The sequence below is a fragment of the Pollachius pollachius genome, assembly GCF_949987615.1.
Source record: "Pollachius pollachius genome assembly, chromosome: 20".
Lineage (NCBI taxonomy): Eukaryota > Metazoa > Chordata > Actinopteri > Gadiformes > Gadidae > Pollachius > Pollachius pollachius.
In genome coordinates, this window is record NC_136953.1 from 3,141,675 (window position 1) to 3,155,653 (window position 13,979).

Genomic DNA, 13,979 nt, shown 5'->3' on the forward strand with positions numbered 1-13,979 from the left:
CCTGGCAGTAGTGTTGCTCCAGACCACGGTGGTGGGATGCCGCTGTTCAAAGCCTTTCTTCTGTCCCTCCAGCTGCTGATGGGGCCCAGCCTGACGGCCGCCAGCGTGTTCCTCAGTTTCAGGGACTGCAGCCACTTCTTCCACAAGCACACTCCCCCGGTCGGCCTCCACGGGGCTAGCTTGAAGAGCATCTGCCAGCGGTTCCGGGACAAGGCGCGCTACGCTACCCTGTACGACGGCGGCCGCCGCCTGGCGCTCTACTCCGCCTATGTCTTCAAGAAGTCGGACGGACAGGGCAGGGCGGACACGCCCTGGATGTACGAGCCGCAGGTATGCAAAGCGGCGCCACGGTGTTCACAGGAGACGTGTTCCTCTGGCCTCCCGATGTCATCTTCACAGATGTATGAGAAACAAGTCGACAGCAGGGGGAACTGAATGTATAATGCTGTTCCCCTGACATTCATTTGTCAGGGGAACGCACTTATTGCAAGACCTGGGACTTAAAAAAAGAGCACTTAGTTGTTTAGCATCTTATCCTAGCTGTCTTCGTTGTATAATGGACCTTTGTTAATGAACGATTGTTAGTGCTTGGCCCTTGGTTCTATGAACATCCTTACTGTACCGAGGGCGATATGTTGTTTCTCTCTCTTCTGACAAATGTGCATATCGCTTTGGATAAAAGCGTCTGCTAAACGCCTTAAATGTAAATGTAATTGTAATTCATTCCCGACAGTTGGCCTCAGAGGACGGCGGAGACAACATGAGAGAGCTTCCCCTCAGCGACGATGCCCCAGCGCTGGAGGACAGCCAGGCTGTGCTGGAGGACTACACCAACGCCGCGGGCTATGAGAGGGGTCCCCTGAACCCCGACCAGCACCAGGCCGAGCCCGACGACAAATCCTCCACCTACACGCTCACCAACGTGGTGCCGCAAGCCACCGCCTTCCTGGACGCCTGCTGGAACCCTTACCTCGACACCGTCCGCCGCCGCCTCAACAACTTCTGCCACGGGAGCTCCTACGTGGTCACCGGGGCGACCGTGTCGGGGTCGGCGGCGTTGTGGCGGGAAAAGAGGGAGCGAGTGGCGATCCCCAAACACCTGTGGCTGGCGTACTGCTGCCCGTGGTTTGACCGCAACTCGCCGCACGAGGTGAGGTTCATGTTTCCCAGCTATGGGAGCTACGCACTGAACCAAGCGACAGGTCACGAGGTGGTCGAGGTCCCGCTCAAGGACCTGGAGAGCTTTCTGACGCGCCACACCGACGTGGACCACGACCTGGCCGTGTTTCCTAAGGGCTGCTTGGCTGAAGACCTCTTCAAACGTGGGAAAAGGCAGAATCCATGAGCCTGATAGACATCTGTCAAGATATATGGGGTGAGATGGGAGCAGTATATATATATATATATATCGCATATAATGGACTTGAAACAGGAGAAGAGTCAAGTGTTGAAGATGAAAAAATAAATCAACATAAAGTAATTTTTTTGTGTAGTACGAGGGGGGCACAGAATGTTTTAAAGTATACACATTCACATTCTTCCATTGTTTAAATAATTCAGTTGTTACTGATTTTATATTTCTTTAAGTACAGCATTGTGTTGTATGTATGCAGACATGTCAGGCTTTTTTAAATGGGATCCAAATACTTAACATCCAGGGATTCATTTTATGTTTGTTGTATTCACCCCTTTTCTATTGTCATTATTTTCCATTTTTTAAGTGAAGCCTTGCGACTGGAAAGATGCTATTCCAATAATTATAATAAAATCATGCATAATGATTCATTCAATGAATTACTAAATCCACTAAACAGTGGTGTGGGGCGATCAGTTGATAAAAACACGATTCTGCAGCAGTGGTCTCTTCCTGCTCCGATTCAGGCATAGAAAGATACGCAGTACAGGTAACCTTTTCATGCAGAGAGGTCCAAAATAGGCCTAAACAGGCACATGTCTAAACAATGTGTAATATATTTGAATTGGCATTTATTGGTAAGTATATCCTTTTGGCTTCAATAGGCATTATTGTGGATCGTTTTTTTCTGATGTGTTCAATGCTCACATTTATATGCAATCTGAAATGTGCTTACAAAGTAAAGCAGCAAGTCTTTACCCTAACTATGAAGATAATCAACAAAAGGAGAATCAAGGAATTTACGGCAGAAATCTTTGGTTTGGCGGCGGTTGTGACGGTTACCTGATTCTGATTGGTGGGGGCGTTGATCACCACTCGATGGACCACTAACATAGCCCTTCCCTTGACCTCTAACCCAAATGTTGCTGTGGTAACTCTTGACACCAGTCTCTGTATGAATACATGCCATTGCATTTTTAAGGCCGACCTTTGACCTCCTGCTGCAGTTATAAACTCTGCCAATTACCGACTGAACAACATGGTATTATGGTTAGAGAATTGGCTATAGATAATAATATGCAGACCTCCTCTCGACAAACTAGTTATTGATTAATTGCATGATGTCATACTCAATTAAACCTTGCTACCAAATTAGTCAGTGTGCGGTGGTGGCTTCAACATGCCACAGACCTTTGTGCTGGAGCAACGTGTCATGTTCATGAGGTGTTGGTTGTTGGTTGGTTGTACTACAACCAAGGGCGTAGGAACCGGGGGGGACGGAGGGGACGTGTCCCCTCCAATATCGGAGACAGGCGCATTTGTCCCACCTAAAAATTATACCGGATCTGTCAGGTTTCCGATATGTGTCCCCCCCAATGTTAAACTCATTCCTACGCCCCTGACTACAACCATAGTTACCGCTAAGGTAAATATGGAAAGGCTTTGCCCAGAAGTTCCCAACGTGGTACCTACAAAAAGCCTAAAATATTTAAAAAGGGGTTTGTTCTATAAATATATTTTTACCGAGTTGAATTTATGTGCAGTGGAACCGCGATGCTCAGAGAGACATGTTTATGACGATGATACCTTCCACTGTTTTACATGAACATGGGACCGTAGCATTGCAATTTGCATTCTCACAGGTGTGACTGCCCTTGAGTGGCCAGTGGACTGGACAGGTGCATGAGTAGTACAACGGTTTGCATATCAATCTCCCGATTAGAAAACACCCTGTGGAGTGGCTGCGTTCGCTTGCGAGTTGAACCATCGTACCCCACGGTTAGACACGAAGGAACTCACCAAGTAGTTAATAGCGGAAGCAACGAATACATTCCTGAAGAGCATCAGAACATTTAGGTTTTTCCCTGGAGGCCACTCCTGCCTATTTCTTTGAAAGTACATCGACGTGCCACGACTCTGACTCAACGGTTCGCCGGGCGACACCAGTGGAGCAAAAATGTTATCTTGGACGCAGGCGGTCCTCGTGTGGGTCGCCATGGTGAGCGGAGTGGTACTGGGAACGGTGGAACAGGAGCTGTCCCCGGAGTGCAGGAAGTTCCTGTACAAGGGGACCCCGCCGACGGGCCTGGAGCGCCGCTCCCTGAGGAACATATGTCAGCGGTACAACAAGAAGGCTCGCTACTTGACGTTGTACGACACGGAGGGACACATCCCCGTCTACTCCGCCTACACCTTCAAGCGCTCCGAGGGCAACAGCCACAACGACGTCCCGTGGATGTACGAGCCTCAGGTAGGACCGCTAAGGGACCAAATAAACAGTACTTAGGCGTGATTCTCCTTCTTATAGAATGTCTTTCTGGGGCGCCCCGGTGGTTCACGGGGTAGAGCGCATACCATTAAGTCCCAGTCCTTACCAAAGCCACCTGGGTCAGATTCCTGCCCATGGTCCTTTGCTGCACATTTTCCCCTATATCTTCCAAACCTTCCTGTCTAACTCACTCTTCAATAAAAAACATAAAAACCTCAATAAAAAAAGTGTCTTTGTGTGTGAGAAACAACTGGAAGACACAATCCGGTTTCATCTACTTTCCTGCCGGTTCCCGTCGGTCAGTGTTTCAGTCAGGTTGGATTCCATCCACCCCCTCCTGTATAATCCTTCCCCCTTTCCCACTCCCAAACCCTCCCCTCAATATCTTTCCTCTGCCCTGTCCATCCCACCCCAGCTCTCGTTGCTCACCGACACCGGGGAGATGCAGCCCTTCCCGCGCAGCTACTCGCCCATGAACTTCGAGGATGCCCAGGCGGTGCTGGAGGACTACACCAACGCCATCCTGTACGAGCGGGGCACCCTTAACCCCAACGCGCACCAGGCGCAGCCCGACGACAAGGCGGCCACCTACACCCTGACCAACGTGGTGCCCCAGACCTGGGAGTTCAGCGCGCAGGCCTGGAAGCCCCAGGAGCAGGCGATCCGGAAGCGGCTGAACAACTACTGCCACGGCACGGCCTACGTGGTGACAGGGGTGATCACGTCAGGGAGGATGATCCGCCGGCAGAACATCAACCGCGTGGCGGTCCCCGCGTACATGTGGTCGGCGTACTGCTGCGTCGACTACGACCGCAACGCGCCGTTCAACGAGCGCTACCGCTTCCCCGTGTTCGGCTACTACGGGCTCAACGACCGGGAGGGCGGTGAGGTGGTGGAGCTCTCCGTCCAGAAGCTGGAGGAGTTCATCAAGAAGACAACCTTTGTGGAGAAGAACTTTCAGATCTTCACGGACGGCTGCGTCGCACCGTCTATACAGTTGGCTGAAAATTAAAGGGCGCGCTATTTTTCAACAATGTCGCCTTAGTGATTTGATTGTAAAATACAGTTTGAACGTATTTGGTGGCCTTCAAACTTCTGAAAATGCTTGATATCTGGACTTTAATAAATATTCTCTTCTGGCTGTTTTGAAACTTTTCTGGTCTTTTTTTTATGGAGATACTCTGAATGATATAAACTGTTGTAAATATTTAAGAATGTAAAAATATTTTTTTGTTATTGTCAAAGTTAAAGCAGAGGACAGCTGGCCTGTAAGGGAAATTATTTATTTGATCTACCTATATGGTCAATACAGATTGACCTTAACACGGTCTGGGATAAAGGGCTATTGGCACAATTTGGGTATAGGGCATCAGGTTATAGTTAGGGTTAGGCACAGTTCTACACTCATACACCGCCTTCTTCATCCTATCACACACATCAAGGGTAATTAAATACCACAATTACAATATTTGTAAAGGCCTCATTGGTCTATATTCATTAGACAGCAACCAATAACAGCCCAGAAGTTAAAAATATATATGCCGCCTCATTCAAGTGTGCATGTATCTATATATATGGCATTATCTTAGGGTAATTTGGATCACCGATAACATTCACTACTTTTGAGTAATATATGATAGGACAATGAAAGTTGCCGCACTTTGCATTTATGGAAACGAATTGAAAGCGGGTTTCACGCTGGTAGGATACCAGATAAATAACGTGATGCCTGAGTTGCTGGCTGATGTGATTCGTCATGCTGCAGGGGCGATTCTAGGTTTCATAAACATCCGGGGTTTAGCCCAGAGGGAAAAGAAAAGTATCCCTCTGGGCATACAAAAATATATTTATTTTTTTTGTCTGCTTTATTGTCCATGCAAACTTTTTCATAATGCTTTACCTAAATAAACAAAATACGCAATTTATTATAGCTTTAAATAGCTACCTGACTGCTGTGTTGCTTATCCCCAAACATATAAAGTTCCATTCAAGTTACTTCAGAGTAAAATTAATGCAAGTGAGACAGACTATATACATACATACATACATATATATATATATATATATATATATATATATATATATGGATGGATAGACAGATGGATCTGACTGGGGATACGATAGGTTAATTCACTTGAGGTGGTAAACAGTCTGGTTATGTTTTAAAACTGTTTATTATCTTTCCAGAAGGACTAGGCTACTTTATTTTAAGATGTCCCTGGAATCCTAATGTTTCTTTCTAAATAACTAACTACCATTAGTGACTAGAATCATTGTATCACTTATACACTGAATTGAATTAATGCAGTCCATAGTTACCAGTATCTATGCCAATAAATATCGAAAAAAGATATATATATATTTTTTTAATTTACCCAAAAATAATATTCAGGGCTAATTAAATAATATCCGGGGCTTTAGCCCCGAATAAAACAGCCTAGTGACGCCACTGCGTCATGGTAGGCTTAATGACGTGTAATAATAACGTGTTAAAAGAGAATAAAGAAACAAACAAATAGGACGAAGAGGATTCAACCAAAAAACCCTCTGTGGTATGCATGCCCTACCAGGGGGGGGGGGACTTCAACCACGTTCAACATTGCAAGTACTTCCTCTACATTCTCACAGATGTAACTGCACTCGAGTGGCAAGTGGACTGGATGGCTGTAAAGGTGCATGAGGAGTACATTGGTTTGCATACCAATCTCCCGATTAGAGAACACCTTGTGAAGTGGCTGCGTTCGCTTGCGAGTTGAGCCATCAAACCCCATGGTAGGACACAGAAAAAAAAACTCTGTGGTTGTGATGCCTGTACCAGAGCGCGGTGCTTGTGCGTTTCACTCGCCAGCCGTCAACCACCTGCTGCCCTCCTTACTGCTGCTGATGCTGCTGCTGCAGGCGGGGCAGGGGGCGGTGGTGGGGGACTTCAACCAGGTTCAGCATTGCAAGGACTTCCTCTACATGGGCACCCCACCCCGCGGCTACCTCAGCTCGGACTCCTTCAAGAAGATCTGCCAGCAGTACGAGGACCAGCCCCGCTACGTCACCCTCTATGATGCCCGCAGACACATCCCCGTCTATTCGGCGTACACCTTCAAGAAGTCAGACGGGGAGAAGACGGTGGACTTACCCTGGATGTTTGAGCCTCAGGTGACCCCTCTGCGTTGGAGTCGAGGGAGAGCACTCTTGTGTTTGTTTTTGGGGTTTGCTGTCAGTTTAAGTGTTTTTGGTTTGGTTGGATTTCCTTGAATAGGTTATTCAACTATGACTCATTGTTACCACATCAGGCAAAGCAAATAGGGTTGCTGATTGCCAATACACCACTTATCCGATTTCATGGAATTTCTCCTAAAATGCACATTACGTGACATTAACACCCATGGGTACTGCAGTCCAAATGCAAAACAATTATCTGTTACCGGCCCTTCTCCCAACATGCTCACACAGGTGGCATGACGAGCCCAGGGCAACAATATATTTTGAGAGGGGCTCAGGCCCCCCTACCCTTCAGACAGATTTCCAACAGTACTGGCCGGTTGTGGGGGCAATGACAAAGAGGTAGGTTAAGCCTAACCATTTATGTGCCTCTACCAGCAATCGACTGCTTTCATTCATCTCACAGCCGGACAGGAAGCAGTACGGAAAGAGAAATGCGAAGAGAGAGTCTACTTACCTTGTCTGGGAAGACACTAACTCCCATATTTTTATGCATTATAAATGTTTCACTTTCCACTTGCTTCCCATGTCGTCGTCCCCCCCCTCCTCCAGCTGGCTTCAGCCAAGGGCAGTAGCAACATGACGCCCTTTGGCCAGTCCTCCTCCTCCTACACCCCCCCGGACCTGGAGGACAGCCAGGCCATGCTGGAGGACTACGCCGAGGCCGTCCGGTACGAGCGTGGCCAGCTGAACCCTGTTGGCCACCAGGCGGACCCCTCAGACAAGGCCTCCACCTACACCCTCACCAACGTGGTCCCCCAGACCAGGGAGTTTGCGGGTTCCTGGGCGCAGCACCAGTGGCTAATCCGCAAGCGCCTCAACAACTTCTGCGGCGGGCGGGCCTTCATGGTGACGGGGGTGACCACCTCCGGCAGCACCGTCCGCAGGGGGAACGTGGACCGGGTGGCCGTGCCCGACTACGTGTGGTCAGCCTACTGCTGCGCCAATTTCGACCGCAACGCGCCGTACTTTGAGCGCTACAAGTTCCCGGCGTTCGCGGCGTACGCCCCCAACGACCAGGCCAACAACCAGGTGCTGGAGGTGCCACTGAAGACCCTGGAGAAGTTCCTTGATGGCAGGATGGCGGCGAACCACAACTTCCAGATCTTCTACAATGACTGCGTGTCAGGCAGCTAGCGTGGAGGAGAATCACACCACCATGATTCCACAGGCCGATTTATCTTTATATTATTTAAACTCGGGGTGTTTTTAATGGTCGTTGGAATCAATAAAAAAGGAGAACTTTAACAGTACCAAGTGTTACCGAGTAAAGTCATTATATAGGTTGGGTACCCTGCCTCCAATACGATTTGGAATTAAAAAATGCATTCATTCATTCATTAAGATAGTCTATAACATACAAACAAATAATATGGTTAACATCATAGATTGACACGATACTATGGGGTTTACGCCATATACTTACACATCTTAGTTAGTTTATGTAATATTTCCATATTTTACACACATTCCAGACAAAAAATCAAACTAAGTATTAAGAAACTGTTGAAACTATTGAAAAAATAAATGCATCAGAGCGATCTCAACTAGGAAAGGGGTTGACCAAACCCACACCAGTAGAGGTTGTCAGCGTAATAACGCTAGTGGATGAGAGGTCTCTCTCTCTCTCTCGCGCGCTATATAAATACGTTTATTATTATTCATTATATTGATTTTATAATTCAATATGACAGGATTTAGAACTTGGTGCAAAGAAAACACCGAAATTAAAATCAGATTTATTTTGGTCTAAATTAATATCACAAGAGAGACATTTGATATTCCAGGAGACGTATACAGTATTTGTTAAACTACTTTATAAAAAGCTTGAACAAAATCGCTTCTGAACATCTTTGCGGTACATTAGTGCAATAACTCTCTTGGCCACACGAAGGCGCCGTATCTCCTTTACTGCGGGCCTACAAGTGAGCGAGCCATTAAACGTGTCTCTTCTCGGTGAGTGGAAGACATAAATTGTAAAAAGAGCATTGGTCAAGGGAAGAAACGTTTATCCAACGAACCCACCCGTGCGTTTGCAACTCAGTTTTGTCCAGCGGCTTTCCGTAGTAGTGCGGGTCAACTACCAAAACACTACTCCCATGCTTCCCACTACACACTCCCAGTATCCCTTTAGACGAGTTGTCCCTGTCCCCTCCCATCATCACCGGGGACCCGTGCGTCTCAAAGTGCCGATGGAGCTCCTGGACGGCCACCTCCTCCAGCTCCGCACCTCCACCACGCACATGCACCACCCTGCACGGCACGTCGTAGAAGAAGTCCAGGACGAGCGACGCTTCAAACGTCCCGATCCATCCCCGGGACCCCCTAAACGAGTCCTCTTTATCGCCCATGGAGACCAGGGCCTGCTGGATGTCCGGGAGGCTCGGAGGGGGTCGACCTGACTCGCGGCTGAAGCACAGCCAGGAGGCCATGGTCTGCACGGTGCGGTAGCCGCATCCCCAGCCTCGGTCGTCCTGGCCGTCACAGCCGTAGTGGTAGTAGAGGTAGTCTCCGCTCACCATGGAGCATCTCGAGTCCGGCGGATCGAGCCCGGAGTGGACCCGTCTCAGTAAGGACTCGGGCCCGTTAGTCAAACCCGGGTTGTGATCTGTCCCCCAGTCGATTGCTGCTGTGTTGTTCATCTCAGTTAACCTTATTTTCATATGATTATAGTCAGCGTTAGGGTTAGGTGTGTCTGTTAAACAACTGCGTGGAGTTGCTTTGTTATTAGTCCGTGTGGAGACCTCGCACCGATCTTAAGTTCCGGTTTTGTGGATGTCTTCTACATGGCTTTGTGTCGCTCATGTTGACTGATAAGGACACCTGTTGTGTGCATGCATTTGATGAACTTGGATGTTTTTTTTCTCCAACGAAATAGCGATGTCGACGTGGACCTATTTTCTATGTATGATAGTTTTGAGATTTGTGCAGGGTGGTTTGATTGCAGACCAAAGGGATCTGCAAGTAGGACAATACGCTGGACTCGAGATAAAATGTGAAGAAACCAAGATGCGGATATCGGCCAAACGAGAGTTTTTTTTTGGAAATAGAATCCCATTCTTACGCAAGTGTCTTCAACTGGGCGACATAGCGTCCAACGAGTCCTGCAGGGCGACGTGGAGGGGACCCGGACCAGGCCCCGAGTCTGAGATAGTCATCCACGCTGGACTTAAGGAGTGCGGGACAGAGTCCACAGTAAGAACCGAGTGAAAAAAAATTGCATTGATATTCTATTAATTGTATAACTTCTTTTTTTCAGATAAGTTCAAACAAAACATAGGCCTGATCAATTGCATAACGTAAATGTTGGTCATACATTGATTAAACATTCAATTGATGAATTGAATGAGGCCCGTTTCTGATCATAATTAATTACTCCTTTTATGTGAAAATATACCACTGTTGGCGTCATGTATCCAATGTCTCTCTGCTTGTTCTAATCCAAGGCCAAACTTGTGGCACTCTTTTGAATCCATTAATGACGTAATTCTATACATTTGTTTAATAATCATTCACATCCAGGTGGACGGCGATTGGCTTATCTATTACAATCATCTGGTGCTGTGTCCTGCGGTTCCCTCCACCACTAGGGGAAGTCTGATGCTAAACCATGTCACCACTCTCATACCCGTTGAGTGCCATTACAAGAGGTGAGGCAGATTCCCAATCATGTGACAGGTTGCAGTCGTTCAACCAATTGTTGGAGGCTGATGATATAGGGCAATTGCCACCGGTCTCCAATGTATAGCCCCTCTTTATCAACGATGCATTCAGAAGGCAGATGGTGAGTGGACAGCCGTTGACCCCCAACTGGCTGCCCATGACTGCCACTACCAGCGCCTACGGACTGCTGCACTTTTCCCTTCGCACCATGACAGGTGAAAAGATTAAAGGCCGATATAGGTCACTGGGAACACTGGTTCATTTGTCCATAGCCAGGAAAGAGAGCAATACTTTTGTCTTTCACAAAGTTTTATTATATATTTTTTACAAAAATTACAAAACTAAATAATAATATTTAATTTCCATTTGCAATGTTCTTTTTATTGTTCATATACGCTGTATATCTACACAAATATTTTCTCATACATATTTAATTTTACCCATAAAGATTGTTTTGGAATGTTATTCGTAAAATAAAAATAATAATTTAGCATTAAGGACATAATTCCACAGAACTCTCGACCCTGTCCAATATTTCAAAACGTTTCATACATTAACAGACTACCAACAGTAGGCCTATGCAATACTTGTTTACAGAAACCTCCTGTATGTCTGTGTCCTGTGCCGCAGAAGGCTCCACCGCTCCACGTAGTTCCTCCACTAACCAGCAGGGGGAGTTGGTGTTCCTCGAGGCAGGTGTGGAGTCCCCGCAACACACATCGCTCAGGGTGTACGTCGACCACTGTGTTGCGTCATTCAGCCCCGAACCCCTTGAATCCCCTGGCTACGAATTCATCAATAATCACGGGTCAGTCGGGTAGATAAAACGTTAGTCATACCCGGGGGGAGGAAGAACACATTAAACACACAAGTGCCAGCTAGGGAAACAACTGGGGTCTCAGGCACTGTTATGAAGGCTGACGTTTCTTGGCTCAAAGGACCCCCTGAACCGCTCCATTCTGCACCTAGGGGGTACATTCCTAAGGGCTGAAGGTGCGTCCCATCTGCTCATCATAGAGGGGAGGGGCGCTCCAGGAAGGTCTGAATTGTGTCCCTCATCCTCCCTCCATCACTGCCTCCAAACTGTCTGGTTATAGTCCGAACACAGAGTGGGCCTTCCTCCCCATGCTTGGTGAGTCTGCTCCCAAACCTTGAGGCCTCCTCCCAGGCACGCCGCAGTGAAGAACAGTGTGCTGGCTACCACAGACTAGGAGAACTAGGAGATCTGTAGTGGCCTGCTGCACAGATCCCAAGGACCACAGCCTCCTAAGGAAGAATATCTTGAACCTTATTCAATACCCTGCACGGACGCTTGACTCAGGGCACTTGGGTTTGAATTGGTTGTCAGAGTCTGCAGCGTTTTACACTGTAGAACAAAAGTATCGTGATTAGCATTAATTGTGATTTGATTTGTTCCCTTACTGTCAACCCTCGACCAAATGACCCACTGTCGTGTGTGTGTGTGTGTGTGTGTGTGTGTGTGTGTGTGTGTGTGTGTGTGTGTGTGTGTGTGTGTGTGTGTGTGTGTGTGTGTACTATCACAGCTGTCTCATGGACAGTTTAGTTCCAGGCTCCTCATCTGCGTTTCTACCAAGGAGGCGAGACGACCGGCTCCTGTTCAGTATCCCCGCCTTCCCCTTCCTGCACTACTCTGGTATCCAGGTAATGGCTCAGGGTTCTGGGCTGGACATCCAAACCATTTACATTTAGGGCATTTAGCAGATGCTTTTATCCAAAGCGACTTACAATAAGTACATTTGTCAGAAAAAGGAGAAACAATATATTGCTGTCGGTAAACTAAGGATGTTCATAGAACAAAGTGCCAAGCACCAACAATCACTACGTTAACCCATTCAGCGTAGACAACAAGGATAGCTAGGATAAGACACTACACAACTAGGCACTATTTTTTTTTTCGAACGTTAAGTGCCAGGTCGACAAACTAAAATAAGTGCGTACATAAAGTGCCAGGACGTACAACATACAATAAGTGCGTACATTAAGTGCCAGGACGCACAACATACAATAAGTGATTGTCGAGTGAACACGTCCACTTGTGATATCACACATGATATCCATGTGACACCTCTTTGCAGTAAGCGTGATTACAGAAGTAATTGCCAACGTCTGTAATCTTGCTGTGTACGACGGCCGCCTTTTCCCCGCTCCTTGATGGCCCTTATCTGTTGTCACTCAGTTTGCAATCTTGGTCTTATAAGGGAGCTGATTTGAAATGGGCTCCCACTGCTGTGCTTTGTGGTTTCAGATGTACATCAGCTGTGACCTTAGGGCCACTCTGGCTACAAAGGCACCAGACTCTCAGAACAAGGCCTGCTTCTTCCACAGCCCCACCTTCAGGTGGACAAACACACACAGACACACACACACACACACACACACACACACACACACACACACACACACACACACACACACACACACACACACACACACACACACACACACACACAAACACACAAACAAAATACAGTATTTTCATGGCACACTCTGAAACATAAGCTTTGCACCTTCTGAGGGGACAATTTTGTCAGGCTCTTCCTCACATGAAGACCTCCCCGCCTTTCCTCACACCCTCCTCCCCTCTTCAGCTGGTGCCCGGCTGAAGGCAGCGTGGAAGTCTGTGCGTGTTGTAACTGTAACAACTGTTCAGACGCAGAGAGCGAGAGAGAGCATCCTCCGCATTGTAAATACCCAAGTATCTTTACTTTATCTGTTTATATTAGTTATTTTTGTATTCCATGTTTTACTTTCTATGTATTTTGAATTTAATATTCAACTTATATTTTGTATTTTTTTGTATCGAGTGAGAGGTCAAATTTCTTTTGCGACTTTATTAAATAAGTTCCATTTTATTTGTATAGACCTTAATCACAGGTACAGTCTCAAAGGGCTTAACAGGCCATATATTCATGACTGTTCCAGGGGAGGAGCGGGTGGTGCGGGTGGTGCGAGCGACGGTGGGGCCCTTGCAGCGCCTCGGCCAGTCCAACTGAAGTGGCCGGATCCCGGTCATGCCCTGAGGAGTCCAAACCGCGGCCCTGTTTGGGTGTGGCTTGGCCCAGGATGAGTCCCAACACGGTCCCCCGCCGGTCATCAGCTTCAAGCCAACACCACCACATCAATAACGTACATCACAGTGAGATGAGGATGTGAATGTGTGGTTGGTATGGTACTGGAACAAGTATTTGTCACAAATCTTTAATGGCTGATAAAAAACATTTGGATAGAATTCCAATGTGGTAAAAAAATGTTTTTCTTTTCATTGTCTAGCTATAGACTGGCCCTCGTCTTCAAGTATTTCTCAAATGCTAAATAAAACTAATTGTAAATCAACTTTGTTGGCGATTTGTTCGCAAGCATCAGGGTGTTCACTGTTATCATTATTTGTCTTTTTCCACAAATGTCTGTAGAAACAGTATGTCTTTTTTACAGTATTAAAGTTTACTGTACTGGTAC

At 47.1% G+C, this 13,979-nt stretch overlaps 4 protein-coding genes across 4 annotated transcripts; 3 read left to right on the top strand and 1 right to left on the bottom strand.

Moving 5' to 3' along the window:
* Positions 1-3,311: 3,311 nt before the first annotated feature.
* LOC307091279 (endonuclease domain-containing 1 protein-like) lies at positions 3,312-4,635 on the top strand (the record flags this gene model as incomplete). The annotated part of the gene is made up of 2 exons (XM_079758228.1): positions 3,312-3,605; positions 4,039-4,635. The coding sequence occupies 2 exons, from the start codon at positions 3,312-3,314 to the stop codon at positions 4,633-4,635; spliced, it is 891 nt and encodes a 296-aa protein (XP_079614354.1).
* A 1,949-nt stretch (positions 4,636-6,584) lies between these two features.
* Positions 6,585-7,976, top strand: LOC307091280 (endonuclease domain-containing 1 protein-like; the record flags this gene model as incomplete). Its single annotated transcript, XM_079758229.1, has 2 exons — positions 6,585-6,773; positions 7,392-7,976. The coding sequence occupies 2 exons, from the start codon at positions 6,585-6,587 to the stop codon at positions 7,974-7,976; spliced, it is 774 nt and encodes a 257-aa protein (XP_079614355.1).
* Positions 7,977-8,692: 716 nt separating this feature from the next.
* ufsp1 (UFM1-specific peptidase 1) lies at positions 8,693-9,495 on the bottom strand. Its single transcript, XM_079758208.1, has one exon. The coding sequence runs from the start codon at positions 9,479-9,481 to the stop codon at positions 8,777-8,779; it is 705 nt and encodes a 234-aa protein (XP_079614334.1). The 5' UTR covers positions 9,482-9,495; the 3' UTR covers positions 8,693-8,776.
* Positions 9,496-9,848: 353 nt separating this feature from the next.
* On the top strand, positions 9,849-13,516 carry LOC307091281 (zona pellucida sperm-binding protein 3-like; the record flags this gene model as incomplete). The annotated part of the gene is made up of 8 exons (XM_079758230.1): positions 9,849-10,034; positions 10,362-10,489; positions 10,614-10,717; positions 11,133-11,310; positions 12,047-12,164; positions 12,769-12,860; positions 13,112-13,206; positions 13,446-13,516. The coding sequence occupies 8 exons, from the start codon at positions 9,849-9,851 to the stop codon at positions 13,514-13,516; spliced, it is 972 nt and encodes a 323-aa protein (XP_079614356.1).
* Positions 13,517-13,979: the final 463 nt, after the last annotated feature.

Bases quoted from the DNA above. Each gene is read 5' to 3' on its own strand.
- ufsp1 (XM_079758208.1), bottom strand. From the start codon at position 9,481: ATGAACAACACAGCAGCAATCGACTGGGGGACAGATCACAACCCGGGT.